At 32.3% G+C, this 23,588-nt stretch overlaps 1 protein-coding gene across 1 annotated transcript in view; it reads left to right on the forward strand.

Moving 5' to 3' along the window:
* Positions 1-23,588, forward strand: part of Fife (regulating synaptic membrane exocytosis protein fife) — a 182,279-nt gene that overhangs the window by 134,330 nt on the left and 24,361 nt on the right. Inside the window, exons 13-15 of the mRNA XM_018507283.1 lie at positions 9,607-9,719; positions 9,850-9,914; positions 11,192-11,250. Of these exons, the coding sequence (XP_018362785.1) occupies positions 9,607-9,719; positions 9,850-9,914; positions 11,192-11,250 (237 nt within the window). The remainder of the gene's footprint in view (positions 1-9,606; positions 9,720-9,849; positions 9,915-11,191; positions 11,251-23,588) is intronic.

Consider the following 23,588-nt stretch of genomic DNA (forward strand, 5'->3'; position numbering starts at 1 on the left):
ATATTTTCAGAAAGAGCCAGAATTTAAATTTAAAAGTAAAATTTCAAATCCCTGAGTTCTGCTAAAGTCCATAAAAATTCCAGATTTTATTCCGTTACATTCAGGCAATGTAAAATTCAAGACGAAATGTTGGAAAATAAATAATTTAAATGCCTTGCTACCCAAATGCCATTCAAACGTCAGGCCGAACGAAAAGGCGGGAAGTACAGTCTTTTCAACCCTCTATCTGCCCCTCAAGTGTCATCACGTACAAAGAGTTGGCATAGATAGGTAGATACGGGTGATTGATCGATCGGAGAGAGCAACGAAAAGACGTCCCTCGTTCCCGTTTACTGTCATTACATTTTCATAAAGATTCCCCCATACGACGCTTATCATCGATAAGCTTCCCTCTCGCGCTCAGCAACAATATCTAATAAGGAACGTGCAGATATCGCGCAGTCTCGCTATCATATTATTCTCCGGAAAGCGTAAGGGGGTATGTTCGCTTCATCTCAAATTTTCTTTCATCAGCGGATAAATATCAAATCGGAAACAAAAAGAAATCGCGAGATCTTACTGCGACGGGGGAATAAAAAATGTGAATATCATGACAAGAGTGACGTATTTGTTAGTCTAGCGATAGCGAAACAAAAATTCGCGACACGACGCCTTCGTTGTGTCCCACAAATTCAGTAACGCTTTGTTTAATCCGCTTACATCCGTCGCTTGTAAAATTGGAACACGTAAACTCTCTCGACAAGATCCATTCGAATAACGACCAATTCGCTACTGTCAAATTCTGAAATAGACAGCTGTAAACTAGATCCTAATTTCGGCAATTATGCCCCGTCTATTTCTACTGTCATATCCCGATCATGTGGCGATCAAATTTCTTCATTTAGAATGATAATTGTCATGTGGTCAAAAGTGATTTTGTCAATATTCAGTGGTTATTCAAACATTCAATTATCGTTGTTATTGGGTAATTATGAATGTAATTATTACAGTTTGATATCAATTAACTGTTAACTTGAGTGACAACAAGATATAGTGCCTACGTCTATTATAACTTATAGTACACAAACAATGTGTGAAAAATTTTTAACTATAAGTATTTGTAACTATTTATAAATTATCATGATTGATTATTATTGCTGTAATGTTAGTAATAATAACTATATATTAATATTAGTAATAATAACTACATATAACTGCTATCAACAAATATATACCTATATAGTTGGTAATCCGAAAATGACTATAATTACAGTTCTTATTGTTGTAAAAATGATTGAAATTATTATAATATATATTTAACTATAATTTATGATCACTTTTAGACCAACCATATTTTATATAGTCGGTTGCCAATTATATATATTTGTGGATAAAATTGTACATATAGTTATTATTACTAACATTATAGCATAATCATAATTATAGTAACATGTAATTGTGATCAGAAATACTAAAAATTTTTCTCTTATAATATCAATAATATAGTTAAAAATTGTCTGTTTTATCTTACAATGTCATTTTCAAAAAAAAGAAAGAATTATTAAATAATGCGCGCTTAAATCACTCTCATCATTTCGCGTGGAAGTAGATACATAAAATACAGAATAAAGACGTAATTTATGAAAGCAATTTCCTGTAATAATCGTCGAAAACAGTACCGTGATAGAAAAAAATTTTCGCAAAAATATTATCTCGTTCAATATACAATATTATAACCAGCTCAATCTAGATTATTTTGCCCTCGAATATATCTATTTATCACGCTACGCACGCAAACTTATTCTTAGCACATTTACGACAGAAAATGGATAAATTACCGATTTGACGATAGAATAGAAATATTCAATTTAGTAAAACAAAGAGATAGTCTCCGACGCGAAAACAAGAAATCTTTTTTTATCCACCTTGCGAAAGAGTTTTATCGTGCAATCCCGATCCTACAGAATAGAATTTCGTGGGATTTAAGAAGAACGGGCATCTGTCGCAAACATATACATGTATATAGCACATTCATGGTTTAAAATTATCTTTTTCTTTCACGGTGCTTTCCTTCCCTTAATCTTTTCCCTACGATCTCCCCTTAAATCCCAAGGAGAATTAATCGGCTAATTATATTTAGCTTCTCCCTGCCAAGTGAAACCTCTTGAAAATCAGTCGCCGAGATCACGTTTCAACCAAATTCCAGACAAGTAAGATTTATCGCAAGTAAGATTATACATATATTTCGACTGTCATCCTCTAAATTTCTTCAAGAGTCTCAACAATACTTGCGACAAATATCCCGATTTTATAGACAAGATGATAAGAAAATTGTACGAATAAGTTTTGCAATTTACATATATAACATTTTTGTCATTAAATCCTAATTCAATAAAATAAATTTATAAAATGCAATATCACAAAATTTTTTAATGTTATTTACATTATTTTTGGATTACTACGATGATTTATAATTTTAATTTCTCTTTAGAATAGAATGTATTTTATAGTGTCTTTTGAATTTTTTTTACATTTCATATACATATAATAGATAAGTTTTAAACATAATATACAATATATATAAATCAAACTATTGAAAATCTCACTAAATAATTTGTTAGCAAAATAATTGATTCTGTCAGTATAATACATTTAATAAACATAAATACAGATTCATTCATTTTATGTACTATGTTTCGAATAGATAAAAATATTTCATGCTGCATCTTTGATATTATTCTAGTTGGACAAATTAAATAACGACTAGTAATAAAAAGAAAAAAAACAAAGAGAAATGGAGATAAAAAGCGTTCTTTTCACCGGAGGTGCAAAGTAATTAGAAGCCCCGCGAGAGTAAAGTTCCTATTAAATCGGACTTGGAAACGGGAACGAGAACGTAATTAAATATTGATCTTTCATTTTGTATCGTACCGAATAAAAAATCGTTAACGGTTTTACATTTCACACGTTTCAAATTTAAAACGAATGTTGATCTTTCATCAATAGTTTGCAATAAAAGTTTCCCGTCAAAGTTAAAGAATCCGTCATAAAGTTTGATGGAACGAAAATAGAATCAGACTAACCTATTATCGACAAATTGAGAATCTCATATTGGAATAAATATAATATTTTTCCAGGATAGAGAAAGTAACTTCAAAATTGAGATTTTAAATTTTGCTTTTCGCAATCCATAGATACCTTATTATATCTGCGTACGTGATCTTTACTGCCCTTAGCTTGCGCCATATTACCAACGTGCTGTACCTATTTACCCGTATACAGTGAATTACGACATACATAACATGGCATGCATACATTTGCGGTTAATGGATGATCGCCCACGCAGTAATTAATAACAATAAAGTTTGACGTTGAGTCGATTGAACAGCAAATCCAAGCCCCAACATCTCGTTCTGACAACATTTACCCCTGACGTCACATGAACGTCGTAGTCGCACCGGCTTACGTCGGAAATGAAATTTAACGTCAATGAGAACGTAGTACGCAGTTAACCAACAACCTGATTCGATAAATCGTATAAGGAACTTTTAGTGCCAACCAATATTTTCAAATTATATGACATGTGTGTAGGTATATTTTATTTGTAGATTACTTTACGGGTACCAAGTAATTAATGCAGTGAATAAAAAAATATAAAAGTGCAATTTCTGATATAATTGAGTATATTATAACATTTTTTTTTTGTCAATCTCCGTTTCAGCAAATAAAATTTTTTTGAAATATGCCATACATACGTCAATAACTGTAAAATTTTATACATACAAATATAGTTACATGTATTGAACATTTGATTTAAAATGGAATAAAATGAATTTCATATTTGACTCCGCAAACTGAAGCTGTATAGAAAAATATAAACCGAGGAAATAAAAACAAAAGCTTGAATTAAATTGAAAACGTTAAATGTGAGTTGAGATTTATCTTGGAAGACTGAGATTGGGAAAGAGATTTCAATATCAATAAGATTAAAATAACTTACAGCGATATGAAACAAAATAACGCAATATGACTTTCACATCATGCGCTATCTTAATTTCATCAATCATATTTTAGTTATGAATTGAATAAATGCTGTTAATTTTTTGAAAAAATCCTTTTTATTTTAATTCAATGTCAATTTGATGATGATAAAAACAAACCCGAAAAACCAATTTTATTATATTAGGTGAGGTGAATTTTAATAGATAAGATAAAATTGCCGATATATACTGAAAGTGCTTTCATAACTATAACGTCCATGTGATGAAAATTCGAAGATTCTATTACCAAGCAAAGTGAATTTCTTCTCTCTCATAATAAAAATTTAATACATAATAAATAAAATCTAATAAGATAAATAAAGCATCATCCTCCATTCTTTCCCACATTTTTCAATTTATTATTCTGAATGAATATTCATGAAACAATTATTTATTACGATATTTATTATACCTACGACGTCAATACATCAATAATTATGTAAAAATATGACTGAAAACATAAAGTAATTTAACAATACTGCAAAAAAACAACCCAAGGCAATTAAAATTAAAATTGTTTATAGTGCGTGCAATGCTTCTACTGTGCTGAATGAATACGATAAAATATTATGAATTGATATTCTGTTGCATATAAATGCATGCTTTCAAAAATTTTATGTTATTACAATGGAAATAGCTCCTACTTTAATCCGCTATAGTTAAATAAATATCTTACTAGCTTTTCATTTTATTAAACAATTGAAAAACGTTACAACCTTCATATAAATTATAAAATTCAAGAATTAAAAAATATTTTTTTTTCTGGCGCGCGCGTATTCCTCTACCCGGACTATTCCTCTTCCACTGTTGAATTGTGCTGAATTATACATTTGTAGCGTATATATCGCGACTCATTAATTGTAGTTTCTCCGTGAAAATGTTGATAGGTATCGTAATTTTTGAAATTTTATTTTTCGTCAACCCGTTAAAAAATTTTCACGTTTCGCATATATTCACGCATTTTATCAGGAGCATCGCGATATTTCCTTCACCACGAATATTCTATATGGACGGATCCACATTAATCTCACGTTTCATGTTTTATCTCTGCACCGCTCAAACACGGTTTTCTCGCGTCATTAAATTACGAAAAATATGTTGACGAAACATGACGCTCTTCCCTCTTTGTCGCAAACGTCGCGAGGCAGATTTGCTATAGCTCGAGTACGGTGTTTCCATTCTTGCGAACGAATGGCATGCTGTAAATTTTCGGAATGAGACAGAACTGAAAAGAGGCCTTTTTTCGAGGACTGAACGGTCGTAATGGAAGGCGCATGCGAGCCACTTATTTTTGATAATGTTTTCAAATGGGACAAGATACGGAACGCTTGTGCATCGTAAATAAACGGATAAAGTAAATGTGATAAAGGGCTTAAAAAGAAGGAAAGAAGAAGCAAATTTCGATGTAGAAAAGTTTTCCGCTTATCACATCTGCTTATACATATGTATATATTCATACTTTAAAGAAATTAAAAACTGTGGTAATAACCATTAGTGAAAATCGTATGGAGCTTACTAATGGTTATTACTACATTTACTTTAATAATATATTAAAAATTAAAGATTGTTTAATATTATCACTTTTTTATTTATTAAAACAGTGTTTAATTATTCTACTTTGTAACTTGTAAAGTAAATATAAAAAAGTGTAAAAAAATTTTAATTATGTGAATGAATTTTCGTCTTTTATGTGGATGTTAATGTAACAAAAATATGAGTAACATTCCGGGGTTGAAAACTGTATACATATATCCGCATAAAACAGAAAAAGGAGAAAAAAATAGATAATATTTCGACATTTCTGACATAATAATTTCAATTTTAATAGAAAGCAAATTAATATCAAATGAAGTAAGAAAATATTGCAGTAATAACTTTATTTATATTACAATTACAAAAAAGACTAATATCGAGGTAATTTTTCGCAATACAGAAACGAAAAATAGAGAGACTTGAAATCGATTATCTTATAATTCCTGTAATAAATGTTACCATTCCCGCATCCCGAATACTGTAATTCAACAGCCCGTATCTCACATCCCACATCGGGGATTGTAGTGATTTTTAACTCCGATAGCTTTTGATGGTTCGGTTTTTTATTCTTGTACTAGACTGCACTAGAATTTTTTTCCTCGCTTTATTCAAATATCGAATAAATATTTAAGTTCCAAAGGTATACACTAGCTCAACTATGAAAACAGACTTTATTATACCGATAAATCGGCATTTAAATCACATATATTTTTTTATTAATTTCGTGGCATTGTGTTACTGCTAAAGTTCTATGAATATTCTTCAGCGTGTCCTCCTCTGTTGACGAACGCATATTGGGATTTTTTTCTGGCTGATCGATGCAACACATCATACAATAAACGAGGATCACGGAAATGGCGAACTGGCGGCGACTGATTGCTTTCATACGCGTCATTTCCTGTATCCAGTTACCGCATCCACAATCTTCCCTTTATAAAGGTGCAAGGTAGTGAAGAAAAAGTCTACGTGGATATATAATGTGATCTGAAGGCTGAAAGCCTCGTTCTGAAGCACCGAGACAGAAAATTGTGCGTTATATGTAATAATGCGGAATACGTGTGCATGAGATAGAATTATTGCAAATTGAAGCGAATATGGTTATCAAAATGAACAATAAAAAAAAAACGAACAGAAGTAAATTAACCGAAGAGATAGAAAATTTGGAGAGATTTTAGCTTACTTAAAGAAATTATGTAACTAAACTTACATATGTACATAAAATGTGAAATAGTACTATTCAAACAACTAGAAAATTTGAAGATATTTTAAGAAGAATTCTTCGTTGAAATGAAAGCAAGGTACATACGTACATAGAAAAATGCTTTGACATCTTCCCGAAGGAACACAAAAAAGACTACTTTTATCAAACAAAAAATTGATCCAATGAAAAATTCTGCATTTCTGTACCACCTGCACGTGGAATCATTTTTTATCTTTCTTTCTTTATTTTTCTCTCTTCTACAAATTTTCCTTATATCGCATCCAAAAATATGCAAAAGAAAAAAGATTTGCACGCAAAAGCCATTCGATAATATTTAGAAAGTTGGAAACATCTTTCCACCTGCTTGAACAAATATTTCCATTTCGATGCAAAGTTTCTCATTGCAGGTATTTCTTGATCAAAAAGGAAAACTTCGCTCAAGCACACACATACAGATCCGAGCATTGCATAATTATTATATTATTGTTACGTTTGCATTTTATCAAATATTAGTAGAATTCAAAATTACGCATTTCTTCTCGAAATTTCTTGCATTCTAACCTCTCTTGTAAATTCTTTTCGTTAGGACTGCTAGATCTTTCGCAAGAATCTGCCAGTAAATGATCGTGGATGGAAAATTCATTTCCGAGTTATGAGCTTTCGAATATGAGTTGTGCTGTCTATATCGCAACGACGATAAATGTTCCGTCCGTAAAGGAAAATTGTGCGCCAGCTTGTTGTACCGAGGCGAACTTGTCATGAAAATGCATGGGGGATGTCTCGCGACATGCGCATGCATGGATTGTATGTACATACATGGGCCAACTCATATTCGAGATACATATTTCTATGTACCTATACTATGGAAAGAGAATGTGAGTAATCGATTATTTCGTCGTTTGATATATATATATTCGATACGTTTTATATCTTTCAGAATCTTAAGTATCAATGAAATAATTAACTGAGACATTACAATTCGTTGATTTATAAAACCGTGGATGTACAAAGTTATAATGTTGCCTTATTTAGTCGATTAATCGATCGCTGCATATTAATGCGAAAAATTCCTAAAGACTGTTAGTTACGATTCCATTTTGGACTATTATACGCTTTTCCATTCGAGAGAAAAATAGCCGCTGTGTATCGATCGCACGTGTTTCCTTCTTCCCTGACATACAACGATTTGCATTCGATTCCACTCGCGGTTTAATTGAAAGCCGTCGGGTGCTGTAATTAACGCGCGTGGTATAACGTTTCTCAAAGGACCGGATCTAGGCATTATTATACAGTAGAAGGTGGCGATGAATATATTTTCGAATTTCACGTAGAGGAGATTGGGGGAATTGTGAGCACGAGGTAAACGCGAACGGTACTATTGAAATATATTAGAGAAGTGATAACCTTTCATTTCTCGCATTCAATAATAGTCCAATATACGCTTATTGTTAGTGCTGTAATGTAATAACGCACACGCGCGCGCGAGTCCATAGAACGTACCTACACGTTTTAAAGTAAAGACTATTACATGTTTTTAATGATTTTGATATAGCGCAGAATTTGCGAAATAAGGAAAAAAGTTAAATAAAGCCGATGATTATTTATCAATCACAGAAGTCTTTATTCAAAGGGTATTAATTTTAAACTACAATAATTAACATTTACATATTATTAATATAAATTATAATTTTAAACAAAAAACAAAACTGTCAATATTGTCCCGCATTACGATGAGTAATTCCGAACGGCAACAGTTTTATTTTTTGTTTAAAATATGTTTATATTGATATATAATATATATGTTTATATTGATATGTAAAAATATATATAAATTAATTATTATAGTAAAGCCAAATAATTGGAATATCTTTTAATTAATGACGTTTATTGATAAACATAATTATCTTTATTTAATTTTTATCTTAGATATTTGCAATTCCCCACTTTCCTCTAACGTGTGACAAAAAATTCGTAAGTTTTGCGATTTGATATTTGATTAACTACCGGCATTTGTACTCGATATTTTGTTATAAATAACTTTTAATACTCTCTCACTGAAACATAAAACGTGAAAAAATATAAATCTGTGGAAGAATGTAAATTTCATTCTTCTCTTCGGCTATTTTCCACCGTTTTTATACTGAAATAATTACAGTACCCTAGTAAAATGTTCAATTTTATTAATTAATTTGTTAATTAGCACGTGACACTTTATAGATAGGATTTATGAAGTAAATTGAAATATACTTACACTTTGCGCACATTGCGGAACGAGAAGTACAACGTACAAGTATGGAAAGAGTACATTGTCAAATACATTAAATTAAATTTTTTTAAATTAAATTATTCAATACGATTGCGAATCCAGACCCATATCCATGAAAATTCCTCGAAATGCTTAATTTATGAAGTTCACTTGATGGTAAATGACTCTGTTACCCGAGCTGTAGGTAATTGGCAAAAAAAAATAGAAAATATTTTGTATCAAAAATATATAATTTTTTGAGTTTTTAATTTGTATTTTCCAAAATTTATAATAAAATTTATAATAAATTAGCCATAAGTATTTATCAAATACAATTAAAAATTCAACCTCTTAATTATTCGAATAATAAAAGAAATATCTCAATTAAGAATATTCCCTTTCAGACTACAAAAAATATTTTCAAAATGATGTACTAACATACCGTCTTTACTAATTTATATAAAATAACAACAATCATCTAGATTTAAGTATCATTAAATAATTTTAAAAGCAAACAATGTTAAAAAGCAAGAAATATTTTCTTCATATTTTTGCATTGATATTTGATATCATCAAATAATGTATGTATATTGTACGAAATTTTGTAGGTATTAGAATGGTCCGGCGTGTCTTTGATCGATCGGAGCTTCGAAGAGGTACAACAAATAATCGAAAGGACCGACGACATGGCAGAATTAGTGGTAGAGCACGCGACCGAAATGTAAGTCAATGTATAGAGTAATATTGTATTATCGTGAAACAATCGTGAATAGACCTTAACGGTAAATCGATTCTCTGTACTTGCATCGTATTTCCCGGCGACCGATTTCTATGGCACTCTCGCGAAACAGTACCGGAGATTTGCTGGACGATCCGCAATCCGGAAAAACACCTACAAATTTGGGCCTGCTGATGGGTGAGTACCAGCAGCAAAATTTACCAACACGCGAACAGTCAAATAATATTACTGTGTTTAAATATACACATATATACATATATTCCAAATTTTATATAAGTCCGCAAAGTGTCCTCAATATACAAGAAACCACATTTTATCGAAGATCGATATAAAAGTTAACACGTATAAAATTTCATTACATAGTTTCCATAAAATCGACTATCGCTTATCGAGTTTCATGCCCCAAATACGAATTCTATGAAAAGCATTTTACATCTTAGATCAATACTGACCAAAGTATTACATATATCTTCTGTTGTAATACGATATAATGGTCGTTGTAATAAAATATAACACTGACTGCTTTTAACTAATCCAAGGTCAGTAGTGCAGATTAGTTACTTCGAAAGCGGGTCATCATACAGAAAAGAAAATTCTTAAAAAGGTAACAGTATAGGTTTGCCTGTATATATCGTTCTAGAAATAAGTAGCTATTCCAAAGTAATATGAGTAGTATCTTTTTATACAACAAAGAAAAAATTCCATGATATTCTAGGACAAGAATGACCTCTGACCGCTGACATGGTTTCGACCTCGAAAATATCCGCAAGACGAATAAATATTTTCATATTCTTAAAAATTTTCTAAACCTATACTATTTGCTTTATTTGCTACATATATATACGTTAAATTACTGTGTATAAATTCAAAATAGTATACGATTTTTTAGAAATAATCTGCTAATAAAAAAAAAATTGCGCGTCTTATTTATGCGAAGCAAAAGTACAATTCTTAACTATTATTATCGTAGTTTAATAACCCCTGTACAATTGGCCCTTCTACTACACGAGAATAAAAAGTATGAATCAGAATTGTAAGCTAGTTAGTGAAAAATTTTGATTACACCGTGAACAAGAATTCAATTCTCACTCAGCTGCCACAAAAAAAATTAAATTTTTGCCTGCAATGACAAATTCAAAACTTTTAACTTACATTCGAAAGCTCATGAATAACTAAATAATTTCGAGCCTGTTTACTCTCGTGTGGCGAGAAAGGCCGGCTACAGAGATGTTATCATAATCGCTACGGAAAAATAGTGTTACGGAAGCAACATGCGTTATTGGTTGCGTTCAGCATATTCAACTGTTGTGTGGAGCGGATCTGTGAGCGCTCACAGCTATTGGATGACCTAGAAGAATATACCAATAGCAACGAACGCTCGCGGATCCGCTCCGTAAGAGTTGAATCTGCTGAACGCGACCATTGATACGATGCATTTTAATATATTTTTGCAGAAACCGAAACGGAGAAAGCGCCATCGTCGCCGACGCGCAGGAAATTGCCAAAGACGCCGGTATAACGAGTTAATAAATTGACACCTACACACATTGACCGTTTCTCTCTTTCTATCTTTCTCTTATTATCCTACACGATGTACACGATGCATACGCAGACTCGGGGATAAGCACGCTTAGAAGCCGAGAATAAGAGCGTAAGAAAAAAAAAAGAAAGAGAAAAACGCAGGGGAACAGCTAAACAAAAAAAAAAAGTTCTCTTGCATAATCTCTTTGCTTTACTTATATAATATAAGTATAATTCAATAGCTTCACACGAACACGATCTGATTATGCACACTTATAAACGAGAACTGTGTACAGACAGGCGCGACGTGTGTGAAAGAGTGCGTGAAATCGCAGCTTTTAGCGTCAACTAACGTGCAAATCAGTTAAAGTGAGTGAGCTACGTCATGTGCTGAAATGTATCGTAGGCGAATGATTTATAGAAAAGATCCTGCAATTATAATCGATTTTAATGCCTAGAGATCAATTTTGACGACAAAAAGACATTCTGCAACAAGACTGATTTACGTCTTCGATCTTTTGTTCGTTTATTTACATGCATTTCAATTTGTATAACACCTTTCTTTCGATATTTTATACAAAGTAAGAATTATCTGTCTCTGATATTCACGAATTTATTTTATAAGATCTTAAAATTTATGCTAATTTATAATCGTACATTAAGATTTTAATTGTCCACGCATTTCTCTGTTAACATAACGTAACCTTTACAAAAAGGGAAAGCTATTATAATTGACACAACGTCATATTCTGAGGCAAGGAATACGATAAAAAAAATAATAAATTATAACAAATCTTACTCAAGGAAAAGCTGTTTTAATTCTATTTATATGAACGATTGCGTTTAATTTTTGTGGTATTATACAAATTTCATATAATCGTATTTTTATTGCATTGAAAAAAAGAGTTTAGTAACGACTATCAAATATTGAATGAAATAATTCCAATCAAATATTCGGTTAATATAACCAAAAATAATACTTTTTCAACTATTTAGTAAGTACTATATCAACGGTTGATTATATTATTATGTTTGGTAATACTTACTAAATATGAAGAAAAATTAAATTATTTTTGGTTATATTAACCGAATATTTGATTGAAATTATTTCACGCAGCATTTGGTAGCTATTACAATACTCTATTTGTTCAGTAAAGTTCCACCTTTCGTTTATTCCTCGATTATTCTGGTCTTTATCGATAATACTTGAGTTACTTCCTAAATTTTATCTTTCAGTAGGAGTTTCACGACCAGCAATCTTTTATCCGAACGCGCTTAGTCGGCGGTCCTTAAGAAAAGCTGACAAAAGTCGAGTACTCGAGACCGAGCATTAAGTATTCGCGGAAAGTAAAACCACTTGCATCACGCAGCTCAGCCATTTTATCCCGATAAAACACAACGCGGCACAATTCTACTGCGCATTTTCACTGATCGTACGCAAAGACTGCTATATGTAAATATTGTACGTACGTCGATGTAATGAACTATAATGATGTCTTCTTTTTTTCTTGAAAAGCATGTCGTTTCGCATTATCGTGATCGCTTCAGGTACAGTTACGAAGATCGCATCGACGAAAGAAAAGTCTGATAGAACAGAGATAGTCGAGAATTGTGTGGAAACTTACTCTCGAACGTGTTTTTGGAGAATTAGGTAATTTCAGGAGAAAGAACTGCGAGATAAAAATCCGACTCGATTGATCCATAATATATAACGAGATAGTAGCAAGATAAAGTTTTTGATCTGTAGCAAAAACTTACTTCGAGTTTGCGTGATTTTAGAACTTCAGGCAGAAGAGTGTAATAGAAGTTATCGTAGCTTTCTAAACTTTAGAAGGAACGAAGATATGAGATTTTATCAATCGCGTCTTGTACGATATTAATCGGAGGTAACCAAAAAGTTATCAGAGTCTTTAAAGAACTATCAAAAAATTTAGTAATTCATAAAATATGTATAATATAACCTTTCTTTACGATTTTATATACATTTATTGTGTTATATTTATAGTTATTCTATTTCGACTACTTGGAATTATTTCTCAGCAAACTGTCGAGATAATATCAGAATATTTTATATAGTAGCGAGCAGCATACCATCCGAAAGATATTCCATTTCTGTGATCGCATATTTTCGCAATTTTGAAAGAGATTTAAGTTCTCTTTTCTTCTTTTTTACGAAAGTTATACGAAAGGATAGTTTCACGAGAATTCGATGATCATATATTGGCGTCGTAACAGTTACGGAGAATTTATTATACTAATTTTGTTTCATTCTCTGTCTTTTTATCGATTTTATTCGTTATTATCACGTGATTTAGAGCTCCGATGGGTATCTTACCAGACGTGAGAGTTTTAGCAAGGATGAACGAAATTCCTATCGCTCTCCTAGCAGCTGTAAAATTTCCTCGAATTATTTAAAGTATAATGATATCTAAAGTTTAAGGACAAGACTGTGTTGTAGCTGTAAAAAAGCAATCGCTCGCGATTTATAGGTTCAACCAGTGCCGTGAATATCCGATAACAACGCTGCTCGTACGTTCCAATGCCATGATACGTATGACGCTGTTGGTATGCATGCTGTTTTCCAATCGATAGTCGGCGGTTCTATGACTAGTTTGAATACTCGAACAGCAGGCAGAAGAGAATCTCGAAAAATATGCTACACGAATGTCGCAATTATTCCATTGAATCGTACTCGTGCATTGAATATTACGCATCGCGCGGTCCGCGTTTAAAGCTACTCAATATTCGAATAGTAACTTGCGAGATGTTTGTATAGATCCACAGTTAACGAACGTATCGCTGAAAGCAAACGTTCGCGTTATGTAATTGCCTGACATTTGTACAAAATCTAAAAGAGCGCATTTTTATAAAGATCGCGAATCTTGAACAGATATACAGATATATACGTAATTATTAACGAAATCTTTTATATATAAAAAAAGTATAAAAATATAAAAAAGAAAAAGGCATGCGCCAATGCTGATTTACGTTCATTTGCATGTTCGTTTATTTATAATTTTTCGCCCGTAAGGTTGTAATTTGTAATTTGTAATATTTAATCGTTGAAGTATATAAGAACTCTGAATATCATTGACGGCACTGGTTACTATCGGCTGATATCGATCGTAGGACTTGTCGACGCGACTTGAGAGTAACTTAAATTTATTAGCACGTTGTACATGATCCCTTTAGGCCATACAGCAGCACTCGTACAATCACTAGCAGAAATGCGCGTTACGGTGTACGCCACTTCGTTTTCTTCGACGCAATCGCGGGGGTGTTCTTTCATGTACGCCAGAATTTCACAAAAAAAAACACTTGCGAAAACGTGAAAATTAAGAAAAGACAATTTTCATTTGGTTACTCAATAAAAAATTGTACATTTCCAGAGATAAATGTAACGGATATTAAAGAAATTGTAACAAAATTGCAAATTTCATTGTCGAAAAGAGATGTTATTCATTTATTATTCGTGCCGTTATTAACGATTTTAACGTCACTGTAAATATTAATAGATAGGATCGACAGTATTATTTAGAGAAACGTATAATATTTATAGTTGTAAAGTTAAAGGGAATTAAAATTTCTCGTTAAAATGCTATAACTAATTGAGAGAATCCACGTTTCACGTATCGTTGGCGATCAAATTCGCCGTCCCGAAATTATTCAACGCTACGAGTTTCAATTTATTCATTTTTTTTTCCCCCCCGAGCGTCATTAATACGCAGAATTTCGAATGCTACCGAGACCTGTCGCATGTTAAAATAATTTAATCTGTTAGCTCTAAAACCCCAGCACCCGGCCATCGCATTTAGCGTTAATTCGATCGTTTACCGATGTATCGCCGATTCATTCCGATACGGCGCGGCGCGACGTGTTATCGGTCTATCCTATCGATCCTCCTAATTAATTATCGCAACCGGACACGACAGACGAATCGGCCGGGTGTATAATTACATCGATCAATCGCGAGCTTACGAACACCTCCGTCCGTCGGTTTCGCACATAATGGGGAAAGAAGCAAATGTCTAACGCGACACCGCAACCGATTTCTGTCTGAAGAGAAAAGCTTTCGTACAATCAATCGTAGAGAATCGCCGTGTGAGCAGCCCGTATGCTCATATCGCCTCCGAGGATTTTTACGAAAGTCATATCCGTTTTCGCGAAGAGTCAGCATCGGTCGCGAGATTAGGCATCTGGGAACACGAGTGATTGAAATTTTTAACGTGTAAAAAAGATTCGTCGTTAGATTCTCATTTTAATACCACAGAACACGTCAAAGGTTTGATAGATCCTACATATATCCGTAATAAAATAAATTTGTAATACGACACAATTGATGAATTTTATAAATAAAATTAATTTTTAGGAAATATTTATAGCATACACGAGATTGTTCACTACAAGTTGTTAATATGTGTACGTTTAATTGAATAGATGTATTGCGTTGATAAAATATGTGTAATTCAGGAAACATGCGGGATCTTTTGCATATGAATTAGTTCTACTAATTGGAATTACAATTCTAATAAACAAGACTGTTAATAATAGAAGCTACAATAATTATTGTAACAATAGCACGGATTGCTATACATAAATCAACAGATATTTGATATAAAAATGACACATAATTATACAAGCATGTTAAAAATAAATATACGATATTAACCAATGTTGCAGCAATCAGAAATACAATGAATAAAATATAAATCCCGCAGATTCTTGCAAAAAAAACAGTATTAATTTTTCTAAAATTTCTCTATGTAGATATAAGTACATTTTATATAGCAATAGTTCTCTATTTTTAACGATATATTATACTGGTGCTATCGTACTGATATATAATCTCATCTCAAAAGCCAATAACAATTGATCCAGTGTAAGATTAATGACCGATAAATCTCTCTTTATTATAATCATTGCATACATATTATAAGCCTTTAGGATCACTCGTGTTTCCAGAATTCATCCTCTTTTTTCTCGAGACAGCGAACGGGCGGAAGCGGAACTCGCACGGCTCCTAGATATTAACGCGAGCTTCGAGATGTAGAAGCGATTGTAAAGCGCGGATCAACACAGGATGAATCTAGCATTTTAGCGCAGTTTTAGGTATATTGGATGTTTTGATAAAGTACTTACCGAATTAAGAATTCTTTATCAATCGGCGTAAATCCGTGAGTGGAAACTTAAGTCGAAACTTGGTTTGGATAATTTCACGGATTTCTCTCGCTAAAAATTAATAGAGTACGCACAATTATTTCCAATTCTTTATTTTTCGCGCAAACCCCAACTATTAAGAGTATTGCTATTTCCAATTTCCTGAAACGAGTTTTGGAAACGCCTCGGTTAAAGGTTGAAAATGTTAGCTCTGCAAACTTACCCAGGTTTCGACTTCATTGCATCACTTGAGATAAATGATCCACGGATCCGCCTGGATATATCACATCAAGCCAATCATCTTCGATCGGCCGTGTAAATATTATACTTGATCTACAGACTAGAACTTTGTTATGGACCACTGTATCTCTCGCGAGAGATTTTTGCAGTTGGACCAATAAAAGTCTATATAGAATATAAAACTTGTTCAAGCGCAATTCGCGCATGTCTGACACGAAACGTCATTTATAATTCTAACAGCGTGACAAATTGACTTCCATGATCCTCCGTGTTGGTTTAATGAACACGTAGTGCTCGATTCACGCAATAAATCATGAAAAAAAATCTGGAAATTTGGGATTCACTCTTTATATATGCTCGCACACGCACCAATTATGTTTCTATTTTTTTTTAATTTTATGTATATCGAATATTTTTAAAATATATGTATTATAAAAAATCACTCTCTTTGAGCCCCTACTGAAAAATGTCTAGTTAAATTAATTGGAATTTTGGTTGAAAATGGACGAATCCAAATTTTTTGGTAAGGGGATGCTGGAGCAACGAATTTCATCGATGTCGAAAAAAACATACTTAATTACAAATAAAATATTACGTACAAATAAAGCATTACATACATTAAATAAAACATTACGTATATTTCTTGCTCTGCTAATTCTATATATCGCGTGAATGCTACGTACGTTTAAATCGTATTTTTCCATTCACTTCTCTTATAAGCTTCAAATTCATAATTTGAAGATCCCACTATATTTTTATAAATTATTCAAATGTAGGAAAACCACTTTCTATTTAGATACATACTTAAAATTATTTACATTTGTAAAGAAATAACCTACGTGGTAACAGGAAACTATAATTTAGAATTTTTTTATTTCTCATACCGTTTGTGTTTTCCCACAAGCGCGCGTTATTTGTGTTTTTTCTTTTATTCTGTAGAGGGATATATTTTATTCTTTTATAAGGAAAGACACAAAGAATGTATGAAATGCGCGTTATGTCAATATTACAGACGACTCTAGTATCCCTTTAATGCCTATTTCCACCAATATAGATTAACTTTAATCTCGGTTCAACTTACTCTTCGTCTTTTTCTAATCTTTAGAACTAGAAAAAGACAAAGAGTAAGTTGAACCGAGATTAAAGTTGACCTGCGTTGGTGGAAACGGACCTAAATCTATTAGAATTTTAGTTAAGATAACCGAAATTCTAGCTAATATAATCAAAATCTTCTGATTCGTCCATTTTCAATCAGACATTTTTCTCAGTGTATAAATCTCAGTGTATAAATCTTTTGGAAATACATTAGATAAATGATAAATGATGATTTAGGTTAAAGATATTTTCCAACAAAAGCACTACATTTCAATATAACATGCGATTACATACGCAACATGGAGAATTCTCTAAATTAGCGCTTTCCGCCAGGCATACGCATTCTTCGCTCGAACAAGCCGTATATTACCGTATATTAACAGATTTCTACCTTTATGAATGTTAAAGGTTCAGATGGTATTCACGCAGATTTATCAAGTACGTTTAGACGAAATTAATTATGTGTTTTAAATACGATTATCGAGAATAAGACTAAGATTGCTACAATGCTTAGATATAGACGCTTTCGACAGCTTTAGGGTGCAGCTTTTCGAATCACTCGAAAACGCATCGTTTCTTTTTCATCCTGATTCTTATAGACAGAAAAAAAAAACAGATGTGCTACACGTGCGCACATGTCATTTGTCATCAGTGCATTTACCGAAATAGTCAGGAATACCTGCAGGAGCGTGCATGCGTGCAACGCCGAGATCAATGAACATTGTTGATTACGGTATTCGAACTATGATATTCGAAAAAATCGTAAGAAAATTCGTGCGTTTGAAAAATAACCACTGAAATTGCACTGTCGTGTTTGAGTTTTCTCACAGCGATTTAGAACATTTTCTTTGTCGTTTACATCAGCTGCGAGAGAGAGATATACGAAATCCACAAGGAAATATTTTATTTCTCTTACGTCACGGAGTAAACGTATAAGAACTCGCGCAGACGTAATCCGACAACAAATTGTACTCTTTGCCTTACCTCAATATCTAGATCCTAACTGTTTCTTGGTGCTCCTTGATGTTCCTCAAGGCTCCTCGATGCTTCTCGATGTTCCTCAAGGCTCCTCGATGCTTCTCGATGTTCCTTGGTACTATTCCCTGTTCCTCGATGTTCTTCACTAATCCTCGACGCTCCTCAATGTTTTTCGTCACACTTTATTGATACGAACGAGATACACGTACACACACACACACACAAAATCAAGTCTTCCAACGGACGACGGACAGAATCGACAGAATCAATCACGAATACAAAAAAATAACACTTCGCGATCCGTTCAGTAATTTACATACAATTTTAAACCTCGACAAGATACAGAAACAATGTGAAATTTTCGTAAAGTATTGTGAAATAATCCCAAGCAGAAAAATCACGTTAATATCAAAATGACGTTAATCTTTAAGTGGGTAGATGACTACAATATTCTACGTATAGTTATTTTAAAAACCTTGTTTTGGAAGAAGAAAATAAAAAGAATTGCCCAGAAGTTTTAAAGTTAATTATTTTTACATTTCTCTATCTCATAAAAATAAAAATAATGTAAATTTAACTCTATGCATACTGTTAAGATATAAAAATAAAATTTATTTAAAATGTGTGTGCCATGGGCACCCTACTTAAAGGTTAAAATAAATCATGACTGATTTAAAAGTGATTTTAATAATCATTTTGGAGATATTTTGATGTCATTTTGATTTTATGATGATCTGTATTCTGCTTGAAACGTAAATACCTAGGTAGAACACAAAATAATAATAAAATCATAATGGCATCATATATATGACGTCATTTAATAAACTTAAAAATGAACTTACCCCGCAAACACAAAGTTACATGTAACGTACCCGTTAGTTGTAATTTCCTACTCAACAATATAACTATAATATAATACGCACATATTATAACATAATACGTGCGTATTATATTATAATTATATTCTTGAGTAGGAAATTACAACTAACGGGTACATTACATGTAACTTAGTGTTTGCTGGGTATATAAGTTACAATAAGATCACAATAATGTCCTTATGATATTATGATTTTTATGTTCTACTTGAGTTCTTTCCTTGGTGAAAATAAAAATTGGAGCGGAAGTTGAATGTAAGAGGAAAGTGACAGAAGCGTAAACGAAACTTCTAAAAGGCGAAAATTGAAACAACAAAATATAAAACAAGAATAAATGCCTTATTTTTACGTTTTACAGTTTTAATTGCCTTCTGGTTGTTTCGTTTAAGCGATGTCTACAATGAGATTCTAAGACGTAAAACGAGCTTGAAATCTTAAGCCGTAAACAATTGATCGATTACAGTTGAACGTGAGGAGAATAATCAACTGTGATTGGTTAATTTCTTACGGATTAAGGGGATCCTAAAGCCTGTTTTACCTGATTTAATAGAACCTACATCTACGATTTACGCCAATGACACATCACTATACACACTACTACATCAATATCGCATGCATACATACGTACAAATTTTCTAACTAACTAATCTTTCATATTAAGTATCTAAGCCTAATTCTAACAACTCAATATTGATTGTTCATGTAATCCTTAGTCCGAACCAAGATTACTTTATGTACAAAGTATAAAACTTTTAATAAAGCATTGTTATACACGGAGAAAATTTTATATTTAAAATTACTATAATGTGGTAGTAGCTGCGGTCTTCATGTAAATTATAAGTTTAAATGCTATAATTATTTTTTTAAAAACAATGATACAACGTAATTTTTATACTTTTTTATAGTAAATTTTATAGTAAAAAATTTTTTATTACAAAATCAAATCTTGTTGAATGAAAGTTAGTATTGTAAAGATAAGTAAAAAATATATACCTAGCAAATTTATTTGCGTAACATAATAAAAATTAACTGTTTTCATGTTAGAATATGGCTTAACAAAATAATTACTTTATTTATGTGATAAAAATTAGTATTACCATAGTAAAAGTTAAGTGGGAATTATGTTGTGAGGATCCATACGAAAATTCAAGACATAGTAAAGTGTAATTTAAAATTATATGAAAACTTAATATAAAATTTTCTCCGTGTAAAGTCGACGCCAGAAGCCAATAAAAACTAATTTTCCAACTATTTTCATATTTGATATAAAATCGACCAGTTTGGAATACATTATCGTTTATATTCTAATTGTAGAAAAAAATTTTTTAATGTGTATATAAAGGCAGTTAGAAGAATATTGAAAAATAAACGCTGAAACGTAGACGATTTTAGAATCCCTTTAAGGCTAAAAAGTTTAAATTTTACACCTTAAAATCTCATTGCAGACGCCACTTTAAGTCTCATTTAAAATAGTCGCACAAACTGTGTCGCATGTTGTATAAAAATGTTACAGAAGTACTGTTTCTAGTCGTACGATTGTTACAGTCGCATACCGAGGAAAAGATATTAAAAAATTTACTTGTGAGAAATATATTTATTTTACTAAGATAAATCTCTTTATTTTATACGACAAAATAAAATTTTATTTCTAGCAAGCGAGCCATCTATTTTATTGACTTTTTTACAATAAATAAGAAATATTTCACAAAAATGTATATTTCGTCGTCGTAATTAAATTTTTGAAGAAAGCAAATAAGTAACATTTACTTTGCAATACTTGTTTTTTTTCTCTCATTGTCAGTGCAAAAACTCCTATCAACGGAATAAAGCCATATGTATATAAAACGGAATTGAGCCAACATCAACTTTTTGTAGCTGCAAGAATCAATCTAATAACTAATATTATCCTATTACTAGAAATAGTACTTCTACGAATACATAATATTATGTGACACAGCTTGTGCGATTATCGTAGATGAGACTTTACGCTTTTGTCACTCTCCCCTTACATTCGATTTACGCTCCGATTTATATTTTCGCCAGAATTTCCAAAGATCAAACGGAAAAATTGCCGCATTGCCGTATCTCCATTAATCTCAGGATGATCTTTCGATGCTCGTTTTGACTTCTGTGAATCCCGGTACCGGATAGACACGCATTCGGGACACTCGGCGAGAATAATTCATATCGAAAAACGTTAATATCACGCCTCACGTCCGTAATGCCTGATACGTACACTACGATGGTCGCAAACGAACAGATTCGATACTCCCGGTTTGTTGCGTACTCACCGCGTGCTCGACCATGAAAATTCCGAGAAATGACGCGTCGTTGAAACAATGAAATTCCGGGAAACGGCGCGTCGCGGAGGCAGCGAAAGTTCCGAGAAATGACGCGCCGTAAGTAAACGTGGCGGAATGACGCGACGTAATAATAACGCCTGCAACCCCTTGCAGGCAAACGAGATCTCACTGTCTTGATTAATTCCTCGATGGGTAATGCTTACAATTAGATTCTTCTCGACGCGTACCGTTGAATAGAGATGCCTTCGCAATGTTTGGACGAGTGTATGCCGGTGAAATATGGCGAAATATTCGTGTTAAAAACTTGAATTTGTCTCGAACGGCGTACATTGGTCCACCTGTCTTACAAAAATTTAATCTATAATACACACAATGATTTTTCGGTCTTTTACTACACACGATGGGTCATTCGTGTCCCGGAGTAATTTTCATCTCTTCAACAAATATATAAGAATTATTAAGTGATTCTTAACAATCAGATACTTTAATATTTTTAGAAAATATTAAATAAAGAATTTTTGGAGTATATTATAAAAGATTGTGTATTTTTAAAAATTGTAAATGTATAAATGTTATAACTGATTACTTGATGTTCTTAGCGTATCGAAAAAAAAAAAATTTGCGAGACACGAATGGCCCATCATTTGTACTAAAGATTACTGGATAGTTTAACACTGAAAACAATTCGTACCGAACAAGTGCTTTTAATACTCCAAATAAGTAAATTAATCGCTACCTTCCAGTATTTTTCCGTAAGGAAAACGACGTTGAGAGACACATTTGATCGCGATCGCACTCCAATGGTCCAATGGATGGATCAAACGATTATCGACGAACAGAATAACAGATTTGACGTTTACAACACTCGTCCGCACGCGAAATTAGTTTAGTTTTCCAGCGAAAAAGACGCAGAAATGTATATCGACCGCGACCGCGACTCGTCCACTCGCCGGCGTTACGTAAACTGATCTGCCGAACTTCAAACAGTTCAAACTTGACCAATGACGATCGTCGTTTCAACTCGCGCGTCATATACAGTGCGCGGGAAAATGGAAAGCGCGATGGTTTGTCTCTGGAATGTTAAAAGATTATGTTGGTAACGTCGAAACGATTAGATTATAATAAAGGATCAAACCACTGAGTTTGGATGTCCTTAAATAAAATACGTCGAAATAATAGTTGCTTTCCATTTGCACACAAGCGAAACTGAGTCTGAAGTGAGCTGAGTATTTTATACTTATATTAATCGTCATTATTTGCTTAGTTTGGTAAAAACCCAGATAGACTTGTATGATGATCACGATATGCACAAATTAATTTACTGAAAATTCAGAACAATTTTATGACATTATAAAAGCAAAAACGTTTATATTTAAAGTAAATATAAAATTTAGGTTATTTAAATGATTAAATTTTTTGTTATAGAATTACAAAAACATGTGTATGAAAATATATCTTCAGATTTATAATATTCTTTTTTCAATATCACTATATGAAATATTTACATCATACATAATTAAATGAAATACATCATATAATGACGCACATTTATAATTATCATGTGATGCTACAGAGAGAAAGCTTAAATAATTTTTAAATTTTTCTTTATTTTATGCCGCATAAAGTAAGATAAATATACTGTAAAATTTGGGTAAACAGATGTTGATCTTGATGCATTGAAT

This window comes from Trachymyrmex cornetzi, unplaced genomic scaffold, assembly GCF_001594075.2.
Source record: "Trachymyrmex cornetzi isolate Tcor2-1 unplaced genomic scaffold, Tcor1.1 scaffold230, whole genome shotgun sequence".
NCBI lineage: Eukaryota > Metazoa > Arthropoda > Insecta > Hymenoptera > Formicidae > Trachymyrmex > Trachymyrmex cornetzi.